Source organism: Mytilus edulis, chromosome 1 (assembly GCF_963676685.1).
Source record: "Mytilus edulis chromosome 1, xbMytEdul2.2, whole genome shotgun sequence".
NCBI lineage: Eukaryota > Metazoa > Mollusca > Bivalvia > Mytilida > Mytilidae > Mytilus > Mytilus edulis.
The window spans coordinates 1,279,503-1,299,246 of NC_092344.1; the positions used below are offsets into that span (position 1 = coordinate 1,279,503).

General features: G+C 38.2%; 1 protein-coding gene across 2 annotated transcripts; it reads right to left on the minus strand.

Annotated features, from left to right (window-relative positions):
• Window positions 1–3,309: 3,309 nt before the first annotated feature.
• Window positions 3,310–19,269, minus strand: LOC139520980 (small ribosomal subunit protein eS21-like). Of its 2 annotated transcripts, none has more exons than XM_071314104.1 (6): window positions 19,222–19,269; window positions 17,091–17,161; window positions 6,465–6,528; window positions 4,968–5,039; window positions 3,913–3,968; window positions 3,310–3,374 (listed from the first exon to the last, which is right to left on the minus strand). In XM_071314104.1, exons 1-6 carry the CDS (start codon window positions 19,252–19,254, stop codon window positions 3,365–3,367), a joined length of 306 nt encoding a protein of 101 aa, XP_071170205.1. In that variant the 5' UTR covers window positions 19,255–19,269; the 3' UTR covers window positions 3,310–3,364. The 2 variants fall into 2 exon arrangements, with proteins under 2 accessions (XP_071170205.1, XP_071170213.1); XM_071314112.1 differs by lacking the exon at window positions 19,222–19,269 and adding an exon at window positions 18,330–18,372.
• Between the last annotated feature and the right edge of the window lie 475 nt (window positions 19,270–19,744).

Here is a 19,744-nt window from a genome sequence, read left to right on the forward strand (position 1 = left end):
ATTCACTGATAATGCGTTTGTTGTACGTTGCACCTTTTAGAAAAGGATTTTCAATTGTGTCCGTGTCTTTGATGGTAACAATGTGTTTTAAAAAATGAAATTACCCTATTAGCGCGCATGTACCCGTTCCAGCGCTCGGTTAATACCCTGTTACCTATTCACTTATAATACGTTTGTTGTACGTAGAACCTTTTAGAAAAGGATTTTCAATTAAGTTCATATCTCTGGTAGTAATAATGTTTTCTAAGAGATGAAATGACCCTATTAGCGCGCATGCACCAGTTCCAGCGCTCTGTTAATACCATGTTACCTGTTCACTTTTAATACGTTTGTTGTACGTTGCACCTTTTAGAAAAGGATTTTCAATTTTGTCCGTGTCTCTTGTGGTAACAATGTGTTCTTAGAGATCAAATTACCCTATTAGCACGCATGTACCCGTTCCAGCGCTCGGTAAATAACCTGTTACCTGTTATATAAAATTAAAGTATTTACATGTTTCTGCTTTTGCACATATTTTCCTTGGAGAACCCTGACAAATATGGTTGAAAATCAAATATGATGAATTAAAGATAAAAATTTGCTCTTCTTAATGAACATTTATCATTGTCATAGAAAATTGTAGATTAAAGCAATGTCCCTATTTTTTGGTGGCAGCTTTGTGACAAGTACAGCTTTCTCTTAAATGTTAAATTTACTATTCTAATAAATTCAAACTCTGAATGTTTACACTGCCATTACACATGGAATATTTAAACAAAATCATCCAAAACGTATAAACAAAAATAAGTCTGAACATACTACACTACACATAAAAAGTATTACAAACGTATTATAAGCGAATAAGTAACGAATAGGTAACAGGGTATTAACCGAGCGCTGGAACGGGTACATACGCAGTAATAGAGTTATTTCATCTCTAAGAACACATTGTTACCACCAGAGACCTGAACACAATTGAAAAACGATTTAATTCAAAGTGCAATCGTATACTCCGCGCATTAAAAACGAATAAGTAACATATGTCATATAGAGAAAAACTATGTGCATATAGAGAACAAGTATGTGCGTATAGAGAAAAACTATGTGCATATATAGAAAAACTATGTGCATATAAAGTAAACTATGTGCATATAAAGTAAACTATGTGCATATAGAGAAAAAGTATGTGCATATATAGAAAAACTATGTGCATATATTGAAAAGTATAAGCGTATCTAAAAACAAGTACACATAAGGCAGCTACGGCGTTCCATATCTTACAATCATTCAATATACCAAATATAGTTGACCTTTTGCAGACATGAACACCTTACTATCAATCTATGCATTAGATAGTTCACCTTCTGCTTTTAGTACATATCCAAGAAAAAAACTTAACCATGAACATTTAACATTGATCAATGAACCACGAAAATCAGGTCAAGGTCAAATGACACCTACCAGTTTGACATATACACCTTGCATTCCGTCTATACACCAAATATAGTGGACCTATTGCTATGGTATGGACTGCGAAACTTAACCTGGTTCACTGATCAATGAAATGAGGTCGAGGTCAAGTAAAAACTTTCGAAAAGGACGGTCCGAGGACCTTGCAAGGTATGCACATAACAAATGTAGTTATTCTATTACTCATAGAGAAATTAACATTAATTTTTTTTTCTAACTTCCAAGAAATCATTGAACCATGCATGAATAAGGTCAAAGACAATGGAAATGTGACAGATAAAAACTTCATGACATAAGACATCTATACACATAAAATGAAGCATCCACGACTTCCACCTTCTAAAATATAACACTTTTGAGAAGTTGGCCAACGCCACCACCACTGGAAAACCGTCACCATGTTGAGCTTTCTGTGACAAAAGTTGCTGCTCAACATAATGACAAATTTTCAGTAGGGTTGGGTTGAAACTCGCCAAAAAATATACCAACCCAAATCTCAGTACATAGTTAAATCTGCATCAAGTGTTCTAGTTTGAATGTCTTTGCAAATTTTCAAGAAATATCTTTGGGTAGAACGAGTCAAATTATATTAGGTCTCAACAATAAATAGTAAGGTGAACATGTTCTGACCTCATTTCCACAGTTCAATGATTGTTAAGCCATTATGATAATTTATCGGACATGGGTTCATTCTCAAAGAGAGGCTTTTAGTAGATACTGTTGAAAGGGTGTAATGTGTGTACGACTCACTAGTCGATTCCTAGATCTGAAAAGCTTCTGGATAGTTATTTCATTGGCAATTATATTAACTCAATTCTTATTAAACAGCAACAATAATCCATTTGGATTTTCATCAAAATTGCAGCTTCTGGAAACACCATGGACTAACTTCAAAGAATTAAATTTTCATTTTTTGAGCAGTTGCATTGTGTACTATCTAATTGGATACAGAACTCTTTCCAGATAGACCATGAATTACCCCTACCCTCTCATTAGAGTTTCCAGACCTTATGCCTGGTTAGTTAATATTCATTGGAAGGTTATCCATTGTTGAGAACACTTGAATGGATGGTTTAGTGTAATCTTAGTGTCCATTTTTAAATACCAGAATAATATTTTCCGTCTTATCATACAAGCATACAAAGTTTACCAATGTTCTATTTTTTGCCATGGTGGCAGGAACAAAATACAACAATGATCACACACATAGCCCATAAGGCCAGATGAGATAAACAGGTGTTTTACTCTAGTCCTTTTTTATGGAAAATCTTAATCTTAAAAGGATTCATGTCAGACCCTACACTAGAATTATTCAAGTCAAATTTGTTCAAAGATTTCAAGAATGTCTTGAAACATGTGATTAAATTAATCAATAGATAACAGTACACCAACTGAGGGCAACAACATTCACTGGTATTTGGGTTAGTACACCAACTGAGGGCAACAACATTTACTGGTATTTGGGTTAGTACACCAACTGAGGGCAACAACATTCACTGGTATTTGGGTTAGTACACCAACTGAGGGCAACAACATTTACTGGTATTTGGGTTAGTACACCAACTGAGGGCAACAACATTTACTGGTATTTGGGTTAGTACACCAACTGAGGGCAACAACATTCACTGGTATTTGGGTTAGTACACCAACTGAGGGCAACAACATTTACTGGTATTTTATAAATGTACACCAACTGAGGGCAACAACATTTACTGGTATTTTATAAATGTACACCAACTGAGGGCAACAACATTCACTGGTATTTGGGTTAGTACACCAACTGAGGGCAATAACATTTACTGGTATTTGGGTTAGTTTCACAAAGAATTGGCACCAATAGCTATAGAAACAAACAAAAAATGTGATAATCAATGTCTTTTTAATGTTTCATTGATTTTCTTCCTCTCGTACTGGTTTAGAAATTCCTACAAAGAAAGAAAACATACGGTTAGAACAAAAAACCAACAATATATGATAACAGAATTCCATTGGATTATAGTACAAAATTCATAATCATAGAATAACTATATACCTAGTATACTATATAATATATCTTGGTTGGCCATGTCAGCTGTTCTCTGATGTCTGGTCTGGTTATTGTCTCTTTGCCACATTACCCATATTCATTCTCAGTTTCATCATATTTGAATTCAATAAGTTTGTTTTATTGTTTTATTCTTTATCTTTTTTAAATTAATTAATTTTACATATTATATGACAAACAAAAACACTTTGTACTTCATAACTTATTTTTTTAAATCAGGGCAATGTATATATAAACACTCACCACTTGACTATCTATATGTATTTTAAGCACCTCAAGGGAGCCAGGTTGTTAAAATCAGTCATTTAAACATATTTTGGTCATGAAGGGGTGTGTTGAGACTACCTTAGGTCCCAGGATCCAATATCCTTTATAACTTATCTTACTTCCTGACATTTGTTCTATAGTGTAATACTTACTTGGCTATAAGGCCATCACGTTTGCCCAATCTGTTCAATGAATCGTCAGATTCTCCCTACAATACACAATGTCAATTATTAAAATGGTTTCACATTGTATACATTACAGAATTATTTAAATGCAAAGTAAATGGTGCATTTTTTTTATATTCAAATTTAGGATAACTTGAGAGCATTTCCCCCTTCAATTCAAACATGACTATTTAATTTACAAACTAACATGCAATCAAAATTCCCCCAGATCAACCCTTAATAAATTAGTTAGTATTTTGAGATATCAATTTTAGATATAAACATAGCAATAGCAATGTTGACAAATTAGTTGTCTCCATTGATATTTTACCACCCCCTGAATTCCCCCACAGATGGAACAAGTGGTTTAACTCGGTTGCCTGTCCTGATAACCCAACCCTGGATGAGTCATCAAAACGATAAGTAGTCTTCACAAAAAATACATGTAGCAATAAAGCTAATGCACATATCATGATAAAAATTGTATAGTTTCTACCAGTGTGTAGTTAAAAATCTTACAAAACACAATTTTAACATTACAAGCCTGGTCATGAGGGCGTGTCTAGGTATGAAAACTGAAATTATATAAGGTTGCCTCCCTTGATAAAATACCATATTTCTGATTTCCTCATAAATCAGATTAATTGGTGTTTAATGCTATTTTCAGCACTAATGTGTTATTCATGTTGACTTTTTATTGGCAGAGGAAGCAGGAATGCATGGGTCAAATAAGAAAACTAATCAATTAAGATTGGAGTAAAGGGGCTTGTCATGTGGGAGATATGAACTAACAACCTCAATTTAGATGGGGTGTAACAGTTTGACTTCTTAGACCAATCTGCCTCTGAGCCCCTTCCTAGGATGAAAAAAAGTGGTAAACTGCTGGTTACCTCCCCTGATAACTTACCATTCTCCTGATTCCCCCACAGATGGCGAAAGTTGTATAACTATTGGTTACCTGCCCTGTTAACTTACCATTCTCCTGATTCCCCCATAGATGGCAAAGGGTGTATAACTATTGGTTACCTCCCCTGATAACTTACCATTCTCCTGATTCCCCCACAGATGGCGAAAGTTGTATAACTTCCTGTCATTCTTCCTGTGGTAGTGTCAACCTGTAAATAGATTAATTTCTACAATAATTTTGATGGTTTAATTTTCCTGTTCTGTTAAGATTTCCTGTCTATCAAAGCCTATAAAGTTGGTACTTTATGATTAACATAATGCTTGTATATAGATCACAACTTTGTTCAAATTGACAATGCTAATGTTGTCTCTCACATCTTCTTATATAATATAAATTAATAATATTGTAGCTGGTTTACATTATTATATATCATTTAATAAATCTTATATAAATGACTAGTCAATTTTTTTCTGGACATTTCTTAACCCTTTCAACGCTACACAAAAAATAGAAAAATGGCTGCTGCTGCTGCATTTTTTTTGTGTTCATTCATTAGAACAGTATATTCCTTTTCAGACTGCTGTATCTTTTTTATTATAAGAGATACAGAAAAAGTTATTGCATGAAAAATGCTCAGGAGAGTATGAACTGTAATGCTAGGCAGTTATTTCAGTAAATTTTTTATTAGGTTACCTGCATTTTCAGGTAATTAACAGGTAAAAGGTGTAATTTGTTACATTTGTGTTGAATTTAATTTTGAATAAAAACTACTTTTCGTCTTCATCTATTTTGTTTTTTTATCTGCCATATAATAAAGAAGACACCAATTGCTCGATTCCGTAGCGTATTGCACCATACACAACGTATTATGTAACCATGGCACAAATCAGTGGCTCCGTCTTCAAAAATTTCAGTCAACCTCCGTTTTCCCCCCTTTTTCTACGTCTCGTAATGATCGATCAAATCATATTTCCCACACGAATTGAATGTTATAAACACACTGAGATAACATGAAACCTTTTAACTAATCCTTGTCATCAGTTTCGCCATAGAAATGCTGAAATATTTCCATATTTATAGCTTCGTTTCCCGATTTCCGCCATTTGCATTTGTCAAAATATTTGTTTTTATTTTCCTTCAATTTTCCTTCTACTGCATGATTTTACAATAAAAATTCCCGGGATTTCAAGCGCAAATGAGACCTTGCATATCCTCGATTCATACAAGGAAAAATTAGAGAGGATCCGAATGAAAACCGAATGGTTTAAGAGTCCTTATGAAAAATCCGTTGTCATTGCGGCATATGCCGCGAATAGCAGTGGCGGACGGCGTATGTCATCGCGGCATATGCCGTGTATAGCGTTGAAAGGGTTAAGAAAGTCTGTTGACAAAAGTAGGCAGTTTATTGATGTGGTTTATAAGTGTTTCTTATTTTTTTTTTATATAGATCAGAAAGTTGGGTTTTCCGGTTTGAGCACTTTAGAAATGTATCTTGCCTTATAATGGGTTTACTTTCACAACTTGTGACTTGGATGGAGAGTTGTCTCATTAGCATTCATACCACATCTTCATATATCTATTAACACATGTTATTCTATAGACCATTTTGGTTGTCTCCCCTCCTATTACTTACATCAGCAAAGTTGATCTGGATTGAGGCATGATCCTTGGCAGAAATAATTCTGTTGCTGGCAGAACTGTAAAAAGTAAAATTGTACATAATTGGGTGAAAAAATATCATTCCCAAAAAAAACCAACATTGTTTTTCCTCACCCACAACCAAATTGTTGAAAAACATGATTTTTTTTAATTCAACATATCTTACATGTATATCTCAATGTTCAGATAAAACTACATGTATCTTTTGTTAGAAAACGAAGGTAAACTAAAACAAATAATTATTTGATTGGATATAATGGTGGTTCCTCGACCATTACATTGTAGGTCGAATGATTTCTGTCAAAATCTACATGTACATTGTATTTCTAAAAGCAACATTTTAATCAATTAATCCTTTGGGATGCCCCCATCCTTAACCTGTAGAAAGGAATGCAAGACAACTTGGCCTGTCTATAAGGACAACTTGGCCTGTCGAAGACGACAACTTGGTCTGTCTAAGAAGACAACTTGGCCTGTCTAAGAAGACAACATGGCCTGTCTAAGAAGACAACTTGGCCTGTCTAAGAAGACAACTTGGTCTGTCTAAGACGACAACTTGGCCCATCTAAGAAGACAACTTGGCCTGTCTAAGAAGACAACTTGGCCTGTCTAAGAAGACAACTTGGTCTGTCTAAGAAGACTACTTGGCCTGTCTAAGAAGACAACATGGCCTGTCTAAGACGACAACTTGGTCTGTCTAAGAAGACAACTTGGTCTGTCTAAGAAGACAACTTGGCCTGTCTAAGAAGACAACTTGGCCTGTCTAAGAAGACAACTTGGTCTGTCTAAGAAGACAACATGGCCTGTCTAAGACGACAACTTGGTCTGTCTAAGACAACTTGGCCTGTCTAAGAAGACAACTTGGTCTGTCTAAGAAGACAACTTGGCCTGTCTAAGAAGACAACTTGGCCTGTCTAAGACGACAACTTGGTCTGTCTAAGAAGACAACTTGGCCTGTCTAAGAAGACAACTTGGCCTGTCTAAGAAGACAACTTGGCCTGTCTAAGAAGACAACTTGGCCTGTCTAAGAAGACAACTTGGCCTGTCTAAGAAGACAACTTGGTCTGTCTAAGAAGACAACTTGGCCTGTCTAAGAAGACAACTTGGTCTGTCTAAGAAGACTACTTGGTCTGTCTAAGAAGACAACTTGGCCTGTCTAAGAAGACAACTTGGCCTGTCTAAGAAGACAACTTGGTCTGTCTAAGAAGACAACTTGGCCTGTCTAAGAAGACAACTTGGCCTGTCTAAGAAGACAACTTGGTCTGTCTAAGAAGACAACTTGGCCTGTCTAAGAAGACAACTTGGCCTGTCTAAGAAGACAACTTGGTCTGTCTAAGAAGACTACTTGGTCTGTCTAAGAACACAACTTGGCCTGTCTAAGAAGACAACTTGGCCTGTCTAAGAAGACAACTTGGCCTGTCTAAGAAGACAACTTGGCCTGTCTAAGAAGACAACTTGGTCTGTCTAAGAAGACAACTTGGCCTGTCTAAGAAGACAACTTGGCCTGTCTAAGAAGACAACTTGGCCTGTCGAAGAAGACAACTTGGCCTGTCTAAGAAGACAACTTGGCCTGTCTAAGAAGACAACTTGGCCTGTCTAAGAAGACTACTTGGTCTGTCTAAGAAGACAACTTGGTCTGTCTAAGAAGACAACTTGGTCTGTCTAAGAAGACAACTTGGCCTGTCTAAGAAGACAACTTGGTCTGTCTAAGAAGACAACTTGGCCTGTCGAAGACGACAACTTGGCCTGTCGAAGACGACAACTTGGCCTGTCTAAGAAGACAACTTGGTCTGTCTAAGAAGACTACTTGGTCTGTCGAAGACGACAACTTGGTCTGTCTAAGAAGACAACTTGGCCTGTCTAAGAAGACAACATGGCCTGTCTAAGACGACAACTTGGTCTGTCTAAGAAGACTACTTGGTCTGTCTAAGAAGACAACTTGGCCTGTCTAAGAAGACAACTTGGCCTGTCTAAGAAGACAACTTGGCCTGTCTAAGAAGACAACTTGGCCTGTCTAAGACGACAACTTGGCCTGTCTAAGAAGACAACTTGGCCTGTCGAAGACGACAACTTGGCCTGTCTAAGACGACAACTTGGTCTGTCTAAGAAGACAACTTGGCCTGTCTAAGAAGACAACTTGGCCTGTCTAAGAAGACAACTTGGTCTGTCTAAGAAGACTACTTGGTCTGTCTAAGAACACAACTTGGCCTGTCTAAGAAGACAACTTGGCCTGTCTAAGAAGACAACTTGGCCTGTCTAAGAAGACAACTTGGCCTGTCTAAGAAGACAACTTGGTCTGTCTAAGAAGACAACTTGGCCTGTCTAAGAAGACAACTTGGCCTGTTTAAGAAGACAACTTGGCCTGTCGAAGAAGACAACTTGGCCTGTCTAAGAAGACAACTTGGCCTGTCTAAGAAGACAACTTGGCCTGTCTAAGAAGACTACTTGGTCTGTCTAAGAAGACAACTTGGTCTGTCTAAGAAGACAACTTGGTCTGTCTAAGAAGACAACTTGGCCTGTCTAAGAAGACAACTTGGTCTGTCTAAGAAGACAACTTGGCCTGTCGAAGACGACAACTTGGCCTGTCGAAGACGACAACTTGGCCTGTCTAAGAAGACAACTTGGTCTGTCTAAGAAGACTACTTGGTCTGTCGAAGACGACAACTTGGTCTGTCTAAGAAGACAACTTGGCCTGTCTAAGAAGACAACATGGCCTGTCTAAGACGACAACTTGGTCTGTCTAAGAAGACTACTTGGCCTGTCTAAGAAGACAACTTGGCCTGTCGAAGACGACAACTTGGCCTGTCTAAGACGACAACTTGGTCTGTCTAAGAAGACAACTTGGCCTGTCTAAGAAGACAACTTGGCCTGTCTAAGAAGACAACTTGGTCTGTCTAAGAAGACAACTTGGCCTGTCTAAGACGACAACTTGGTCTGTCTAAGAAGACAACTTGGCCTGTCTAAGACGACAACTTGGTCTGTCTAAGAAGACAACTTGGCCTGTCTAAGAAGACAACATGGCCTGTCTAAGAAGACAACTTGGCCTGTCGAAGACGACAACTTGGTCTGTCTAAGAAGACAACTTGGCCTGTCTAAGAAGACAACTTGGTCTGTCTAAGAAGACTACTTGGTCTGTCTAAGAAGACAACTTGGTCTGTCTAAGAAGACTACTTGGTCTGTCTAAGAAGACAACTTGGTCTGTCTAAGAAGACAACTTGGCCTGTCTAAGAAGACAACTTGGTCTGTCTAAGAAGACAACTTGGTCTGTCTAAGAAGACAACTTGGCCTGTCTAAGAAGACAACTTGGTCTGTCTAAGAAGACAACTTGGCCTGTCTAAGAAGACAACTTGGCCTGTCTAAGAAGACAACTTGGCCTGTCTAAGAAGACAACTTGGTCTGTCTAAGAAGACAACTTGGCCTGTCTAAGAAGACAACTTGGCCTGTCTAAGAAGACAACTTGGCCTGTCGAAGAAGACAACTTGGCCTGTCTAAGAAGACAACTTGGCCTGTCTAAGAAGACAACTTGGCCTGTCTAAGAAGACTACTTGGTCTGTCTAAGAAGACAACTTGGTCTGTCTAAGAAGACAACTTGGTCTGTCTAAGAAGACAACTTGGCCTGTCTAAGAAGACAACTTGGTCTGTCTAAGAAGACAACTTGGCCTGTCGAAGACGACAACTTGGTCTGTCTAAGACAACTTGGTCTGTCGAAGACGACAACTTGGTCTGTCTAAGAAGACAACTTGGCCTGTCTAAGAAGACAACATGGCCTGTCTAAGACGACAACTTGGTCTGTCTAAGAAGACTACTTGGCCTGTCTAAGAAGACAACTTGGCCTGTCGAAGACGACAACTTGGCCTGTCTAAGACGACAACTTGGTCTGTCTAAGAAGACAACTTGGCCTGTCTAAGAAGACAACTTGGCCTGTCTAAGAAGACAACATGGCCTGTCTAAGAAGACAACTTGGCCTGTCGAAGACGACAACTTGGTCTGTCTAAGAAGACAACTTGGCCTGTCTAAGAAGACAACTTGGTCTGTCTAAGAAGACTACTTGGTCTGTCTAAGAAGACAACTTGGTCTGTCTAAGAAGACAACTTGGCCTGTCTAAGAAGACAACTTGGCCTGTCTAAGAAGACAACTTGGCCTGTCTAAGAAGACAACTTGGCCTGTCTAAGAAGACAACTTGGCCTGTCTAAGAAGACAACATGGCCTGTCTAAGACGACAACTTGGTCTGTCTAAGAAGACTACTTGGTCTGTCTAAGAAGACAACTTGGCCTGTCTAAGAAGACTACTTGGCCTGTCTAAGAAGACAACTTGGCCTGTCTAAGAAGACAACTTGGCCTGTCTAAGAAGACTACTTGGTCTGTCTAAGAAGACAACTTGGCCTGTCTAAGAAGACAACTTGGTCTGTCTAAGAAGACTACTTGGCCTGTCTAAGAAGACAACTTGGCCTGTCTAAGAAGACAACTTGGCCTGTCTAAGAAGACAACTTGGCCTGTCTAAGAAGACAACATGGCCTGTCTAAGACGACAACTTGGTCTGTCTAAGAAGACTACTTGGTCTGTCTAAGAAGACAACTTGGCCTGTCTAAGAAGACTACTTGGCCTGTCTAAGAAGACAACTTGGCCTGTCTAAGACGACAACTTGGCCTGTCTAAGAAGACAACTTGGCCTGTCTAAGAAGACAACTTGGTCTGTCTAAGAAGACAACTTGGCCTGTCTAAGAAGACAACTTGGTCTGTCTAAGAAGACAACTTGGCCTGTCTAAGAAGACAACTTGGTCTGTCTAAGAAGACAACTTGGTCTGTCTAAGAAGACAACTTGGCCTGTCTAAGAAGACAACTTGGTCTGTCTAAGAAGACAACTTGGTCTGTCTAAGAAGACAACTTGGCCTGTCTAAGAAGACAACTTGGTCTGTCTAAGAAGACTACTTGGTCTGTCTAAGAAGACAACTTGGCCTGTCTAAGAAGACTACTTGGCCTGTCTAAGAAGACAACTTGGCCTGTCTAAGAAGACTACTTGGTCTGTCTAAGAAGACAACTTGGCCTGTCTAAGACGACAACTTGGCCTGTCTAAGAAGACAACTTGGCCTGTCTAAGAAGACAACTTGGTCTGTCTAAGAAGACAACTTGGCCTGTCTAAGAAGACAACTTGGTCTGTCTAAGAAGACAACTTGGCCTGTCTAAGAAGACAACTTGGTCTGTCTAAGAAGACAACTTGGTCTGTCTAAGAAGACAACTTGGCCTGTCTAAGAAGACAACTTGGTCTGTCTAAGAAGACAACTTGGTCTGTCTAAGAAGACAACTTGGCCTGTCTAAGAAGACAACTTGGTCTGTCTAAGAAGACTACTTGGTCTGTCTAAGAAGACAACTTGGTCTGTCTAAGAAGACAACTTGGTCTGTCTAAGAAGACAACTTGGTCTGTCTAAGAAGACAACTTGGCCTGTCTAAGAAGACAACTTGGTCTGTCTAAGAAGACAACTTGGCCTGTCTAAGAAGACAACTTGGTCTGTCTAAGAAGACTACTTGGTCTGTCTAAGAAGACAACTTGGTCTGTCTAAGAAGACAACTTGGTCTGTCTAAGAAGACAACTTGGTCTGTCTAAGAAGACAACTTGGCCTGTCTAAGAAGACAACTTGGTCTGTCTAAGAAGACAACTTGGTCTGTCTAAGAAGACAACTTGGCCTGTCTAAGAAGACAACTTGGTCTGTCTAAGAAGACAACTTGGTCTGTCTAAGAAGACAACTTGGTCTGTCTAAGAAGACAACTTGGCCTGTCTAAGAAGACAACTTGGTCTGTCTAAGAAGACAACTTGGCCTGTCTAAGAAGACAACTTGGTCTGTCTAAGAAGACAACTTGGCCTGTCTAAGAAGACAACTTGGCCTGTCTAAGAAGACAACTTGGTCTGTCTAAGAAGACTACTTGGTCTGTCTAAGAAGACAACTTGGTCTGTCTAAGAAGACTACTTGGTCTGTCTAAGAAGACAACTTGGCCTGTCTAAGAAGACTACTTGGCCTGTCTAAGAAGACAACTTGGCCTGTCTAAGAAGACAACTTGGCCTGTCTAAGAAGACAACTTGGCCTGTCTAAGAAGACAACATGGCCTGTCTAAGACGACAACTTGGTCTGTCTAAGAAGACTACTTGGTCTGTCTAAGAAGACAACTTGGCCTGTCTAAGAAGACAACTTGGTCTGTCTAAGAAGACAACTTGGTCTGTCTAAGAAGACAACTTGACCTGTCTAAGAAGACAACTTGGCCTGTCTAAGAAGACAACTTGGCCTGTCTAAGAAGACAACTTGGTCTGTCTAAGAAGACAACTTGGCCTGTCTAAGAAGACAACATGGCCTGTCTAAGACGACAACTTGGTCTGTCTAAGAAGACTACTTGGTCTGTCTAAGAAGACAACTTGGCCTGTCTAAGAAGACAACTTGGTCTGTCTAAGAAGACTACTTGGTCTGTCTAAGAAGACAACTTGGTCTGTCTAAGAAGACAACTTGGCCTGTCTAAGAAGACAACTTGGTCTGTCTAAGAAGACAACTTGGCCTGTCTAAGACGACAACTTGGTCTGTCTAAGAAGACTACTTGGTCTGTCTAAGAAGACAACTTGGTCTGTCTAAGAAGACTACTTGGTCTGTCTAAGAAGACAACTTGGCCTGTCTAAGAAGACAACTTGGCCTGTCTAAGAAGACAACTTGGCCTGTCTAAGAAGACAACTTGGCCTGTCTAAGAAGACAACTTGGTCTGTCTAAGAAGACTACTTGGTCTGTCTAAGAAGACAACTTGGCCTGTCTAAGAAGACAACTTGGTCTGTCTAAGAAGACAACTTGGTCTGTCTAAGAAGACAACTTGGTCTGTCTAAGAAGACAACTTGGTCTGTCTAAGAAGACAACTTGGCCTGTCTAAGAAGACAACTTGGTCTGTCTAAGAAGACAACTTGGCCTGTCTAAGAAGACAACTTGGTCTGTCTAAGAAGACTACTTGGTCTGTCTAAGAAGACAACTTGGTCTGTCTAAGAAGACAACTTGGTCTGTCTAAGAAGACAACTTGGTCTGTCTAAGAAGACAACTTGGCCTGTCTAAGAAGACAACTTGGTCTGTCTAAGAAGACAACTTGGTCTGTCTAAGAAGACAACTTGGCCTGTCTAAGAAGACAACTTGGTCTGTCTAAGAAGACAACTTGGTCTGTCTAAGAAGACAACTTGGCCTGTCTAAGAAGACAACATGGCCTGTCTAAGACGACAACTTGGTCTGTCTAAGAAGACTACTTGGTCTGTCTAAGAAGACAACTTGGCCTGTCTAAGAAGACAACTTGGTCTGTCTAAGAAGACTACTTGGTCTGTCTAAGAAGACAACTTGGTCTGTCTAAGAAGACAACTTGGCCTGTCTAAGAAGACAACTTGGTCTGTCTAAGAAGACAACTTGGCCTGTCTAAGACGACAACTTGGTCTGTCTAAGAAGACTACTTGGTCTGTCTAAGAAGACAACTTGGTCTGTCTAAGAAGACTACTTGGTCTGTCTAAGAAGACAACTTGGCCTGTCTAAGAAGACAACTTGGCCTGTCTAAGAAGACAACTTGGCCTGTCTAAGAAGACAACTTGGCCTGTCTAAGAAGACAACTTGGTCTGTCTAAGAAGACTACTTGGTCTGTCTAAGAAGACAACTTGGCCTGTCTAAGAAGACAACTTGGTCTGTCTAAGAAGACAACTTGGTCTGTCTAAGAAGACAACTTGGTCTGTCTAAGAAGACAACTTGGTCTGTCTAAGAAGACAACTTGGCCTGTCTAAGAAGACAACTTGGTCTGTCTAAGAAGACAACTTGGCCTGTCTAAGAAGACAACTTGGTCTGTCTAAGAAGACTACTTGGTCTGTCTAAGAAGACAACTTGGTCTGTCTAAGAAGACAACTTGGTCTGTCTAAGAAGACAACTTGGTCTGTCTAAGAAGACAACTTGGCCTGTCTAAGAAGACAACTTGGTCTGTCTAAGAAGACAACTTGGTCTGTCTAAGAAGACAACTTGGCCTGTCTAAGAAGACAACTTGGTCTGTCTAAGAAGACAACTTGGTCTGTCTAAGAAGACAACTTGGTCTGTCTAAGAAGACAACTTGGCCTGTCTAAGAAGACAACTTGGCCTGTCTAAGAAGACAACTTGGCCTGTCTAAGAAGACAACTTGGCCTGTCTATAAGGACAACATGGCCTGTCTAAGAAGACAACTTGGTCTGTCTAAGAAGACAACTTGGCCTGTCTAAGAAGACAACTTGGCCTGTCTAAGAAGACAACTTGGCCTGTCTAAGAAGACAACTTGGCCTGTCTATAAGGACAACATGGCCTGTCTAAGACGACAACTTGGTCTGTCTAAGAAGACAACTTGGTCTGTCTAAGACGACAACTTGGTCTGTCTAAGAAGACTACTTGGTCTGTCTAAGAAGACTACTTGGCCTGTCTAAGACGACAACTTGGCCTGTCTAAGAAGACAACTTGGTCTGTCTAAGAAGACTACTTGGTCTGTCTAAGAAGACAACTTGGCCTGTCTAAGAAGACTACTTGGCCTGTCTAAGAAGACAACTTGGCCTGTCTAAGAAGACAACTTGGCCTGTCTAAGAAGACAACTTGGCCTGTCTAAGAAGACAACATGGCCTGTCTAAGACGACAACTTGGTCTGTCTAAGAAGACTACTTGGTCTGTCTAAGAAGACAACTTGGCCTGTCTAAGAAGACAACTTGGTCTGTCTAAGAAGACAACTTGGTCTGTCTAAGAAGACAACTTGACCTGTCTAAGAAGACAACTTGGCCTGTCTAAGAAGACAACTTGGCCTGTCTAAGAAGACAACTTGGTCTGTCTAAGAAGACAACTTGGCCTGTCTAAGAAGACAACATGGCCTGTCTAAGACGACAACTTGGTCTGTCTAAGAAGACTACTTGGTCTGTCTAAGAAGACAACTTGGCCTGTCTAAGAAGACAACTTGGTCTGTCTAAGAAGACTACTTGGTCTGTCTAAGAAGACAACTTGGTCTGTCTAAGAAGACAACTTGGCCTGTCTAAGAAGACAACTTGGTCTGTCTAAGAAGACAACTTGGCCTGTCTAAGACGACAACTTGGTCTGTCTAAGAAGACTACTTGGTCTGTCTAAGAAGACAACTTGGTCTGTCTAAGAAGACTACTTGGTCTGTCTAAGAAGACAACTTGGCCTGTCTAAGAAGACAACTTGGCCTGTCTAAGAAGACAACTTGGCCTGTCTAAGAAGACAACTTGGCCTGTCTAAGAAGACAACTTGGTCTGTCTAAGAAGACTACTTGGTCTGTCTAAGAAGACAACTTGGCCTGTCTAAGAAGACAACTTGGTCTGTCTAAGAAGACAACTTGGCCTGTCTAAGAAGACAACATGGCCTGTCTAAGACGACAACTTGGTCTGTCTAAGAAGACTACTTGGTCTGTCTAAGAAGACAACTTGGCCTGTCTAAGAAGACAACTTGGATGGTCTATAAGGATGACTCAAAGTGTTAAAAGAGGATTTGAACTACAATGTATAAGATTTATTATAAAGTATTAAATAATATATCTTACGATTGCAAGATCATTTCAGCATGTTACAGACTTTGCAAAAAAGAATTAAATAAAAAAATTTAAAAAATGGATCGTCTTTTGAGAACAACACTCAATTGTCTATATAGATGTCTCTTCATAGACAGTATTAGTTATCGTTATTTATATAAATCGGCTTCAAAACTTTCATAAGACATATATTTTCCCCCTTAAATAATTTATTTTGTCAAAAGTCTTATTTTATACTTAGTCTGAGTTGTTATTATAGATCGTAGAAAGTGACATTTAACTCTGACAGCAATAAACATAGTACTGAAAATACTTTGTCTAAATTCATTTTCTTTTTTTAAGGTTCATCATAACAAATGGACAAATATGGCCGTATTTTCACCTCAAAAACTACTCTGTGTACATACTTACCTGTGCTGTTTGGAAAGTTTTAAGGCCTAGCATCCACTAGATATATAAAAGTTAAATGCATTTTGTGTTTAAGAAAGAAAGAATCTTTCTTGGTTTTTGATGGGCATTTTTTTCTCTTTCTACAGAAGGTGTAAAAATAAACAAACACCTGAATTACTTTGATACTGTCCAGTGTCCACTCACTGACTCAGATAAACTCTTTAACTCACCTATAGCTGTGAAGATACCTCTTGTCCATGTCAATTAAAGCAAACAAAACAATACAAACCGGTTTTTTACCTGAGGGAGCATCTCAAAGTTGTACCACAACTCAGTTAATTTTCACACCTTATGCATGAAGGAAAAAAAATGCCCATCAAAATCCAAAAGAGATTTTATCTTTCTGAAACACAAAATGCATTTAACTTTTATATATCTAGTGGATGCTAGGCATTAAAAATTTTCCAACATCACAGCTAAGTCTGTACTTAGAGCAGTTTTTGGCATGTAAATACAGCCATTTTTGTCCGTTTGTTATGATGCATAGCATAAGCATAGAAGATTTATTTAAAGTCGGTTATACATATAACTCTTTTATGCTTATGCTATGCATCATAACAAACGGACAAAAATGGCTGTATTTACATGATGAACCTTAATGGCCTTACCATTTTCTTGGGATGTACATATCCACGAATTCTCCTTGCTCGTTCTGCATCTTGTTAACTAAGGTAGTCACCTACAATCAAAATATTTCATTAGTTTTTTTTTAAATAGAACTGTATGACAGCTAAACCAAGTTCTGTGGTACAAGTATGTGAACTAGATAATTGCCATACACCTTATCGCTAATCCCGGCTGACCCTGCCGCTTGAACTTTTGACGCATACAACAATCACTTTTCCATTGTGGCGTCAGATATTTTGTATTGTGACGTCAAAATTTTACGGGAACCTGTGTGATATCCAGTAATGGCGGACAAATAGCGATAAGGTGTATTGGGTCACATCATGACTGCAAACCTCAAAATTCAATTACTGTTAACTGTTCCTGTTGGTTACAATGAACATGATTTTTCAAAACACATCATTAGGAAAATAAAAGGGATATTCCACAAATTTTATCTCTAGAGAAAAGGGATTATACAAGCAAAGCATATACGGAATACCACATAGTCAGCTATAAAGGCCCTGAAATAAAAGGGGGTCTCATTGGTGGGTTCTGATTCTTTATCCCGCTTACACTATGTACATTAGCAATTCTTATTTTTTTCTAATTTCCCGTTTTCACAGCACAATAATTTGACTTTCACGTGTCATGCTTTAAAAAAAAATCGGCAACCCCACCCCCGGTCAGACTTAGGCCCCAATAACAATGTAAAACAATTCAAATGAGAAAACTAGCAGCCTAATAAAAATTAATATACAAAAAATGAATGAAAAACAAATGTGTAACATATAAACAAACGACAACCACTGAATTACAGGCTCCTGATCATGACTTGGGACAAGCACTTGAATTGCCTTTTTCGCCTAGAGTAAAGACTCCTACATAATTTGTAAATTCACAAATTTATATATTTATAACAGTTTTGCTATGAACATCATTTGCATGTCCAACCTGTAAATTTGACATAGATAATTAGATTACCCTATGATAAAATATTTTAAATGTGCTTTCAGGATGATTATTAGTAAATAGGGGATTAATTAAGAAGACGTAATATTTTTGAATTCGAGATTTCCGATTTCCCCACATTTCCAGTTGGCAAGACAGATAGTACTTTTCATTTTTTCACTTTTTATAATGCTTTAATCATATAACAAAGCGTTAAGTGTGTTCCCAATATTTATTTAGTACAAAATGTATGCACATTTTAATGCAATTGAGTGTATAATAAGTTGTACCAACTCGTGTGTTCAGAAAGCAAGTTAAAAAGGAAGCACATGTGAGATTTCCCAGAATGCAATGTAAATGGATATATTTCGTCCCTTATCTCTCGGCCCTTTAAGAAAACGCTGGGAATAATTCAAACAAATAAAAATTATAGAATTCTGATATTAAGAAAAGAAATTTAAATGAATATCTTTAATGTTTTATTACTAATTACTATCCAATGGGATCCGGATCTTAGAACTGCAACACCAGCTTTAAACAATTAATTGATTGTTAACAAAAATATTCAATAACTTGACTGAAAAATAAGGTACTCGCTATTATGAAAAGTGCATATCTCGAGGTGAATAAACCAAGCCTAAGTATAGGAGCTAGAAGTTCTGGAACCACTAAGAATGGCAAGTTATTAATAAATATTTCAAACATAAGTCAACAAGAATTGATTAGTTAAAATATTATGATATCTTTTTAAGGTGAGCAAAACGTGAACATGATAGGTAAAAATGTAAAAAAAATGGAGTATTACAGCTTAAGTAATCTAATACTGGAGTATAGAATCGACCAGATTGCAATGGAGTAGCATTATAACAGGCTCAAGTTAGGAGCCGGTAATTCAGTGGTTGTCGTTTGCTGCTGTGTTACATATTTGTGTTTCGTTTAGTCTTTTGTACATAAATTAGGCCGTTAGTTTTTTCGTTTAAATTGTTTTATGTTTGTAATTTCGGAAACTTTTATAACTGATTATGTGGTATAGGCTTTGTTCATTGTTGAAGGCCATACGGTGACCGATAGTTGTCAATATTTCTGTGTCATTTGGTCTCTTGCCAAGGTGTCTTATTCGTATTTTTTTTTATGTATAAAGAGAGATAACTCTAATTTAATCTGAAGTAGGACTTTCCTTACTTTGCTCCCATTAACTCGTCCCCGTTTTTTCATCAAATTACGCTTCTTTGAAAATGGCTTACAACAATTTTTCCCATTTCTGAAAATAAGTTAATTTCTAACAAAACAAGATCCTGCAAACAACGCCATCAAAATAAATATGATGTAGTATATTTTATGCACATATCTTATAAGAATTTGGATACCCAAGCACTGGTGGTAAGCGGATGGTCGTTAACCAAGTTAAAGTTACGACCATCTGAATATGGGAGACAACTCTGGGAATAAGTTTTTCTTTTCCGATTTTCGTGCAGTAAAAGGTTCATTTGAGTCAAACCGCTTGTCTCATATACACTTATTGTGATTGCCAAAAATTTTCAAATATAGTATTTTTGATGATGGTCGTAACTGACACAAGATTGTCGTAACTTTGAAAGATGACCGTAACTCAAGTATTTAGACGAACTTTTATCAAATTATTTTAAAAAGCACTGTGCACATAACCATGTTGATAAACTTGTTTGGTATTTTAAGTTCATTAAAA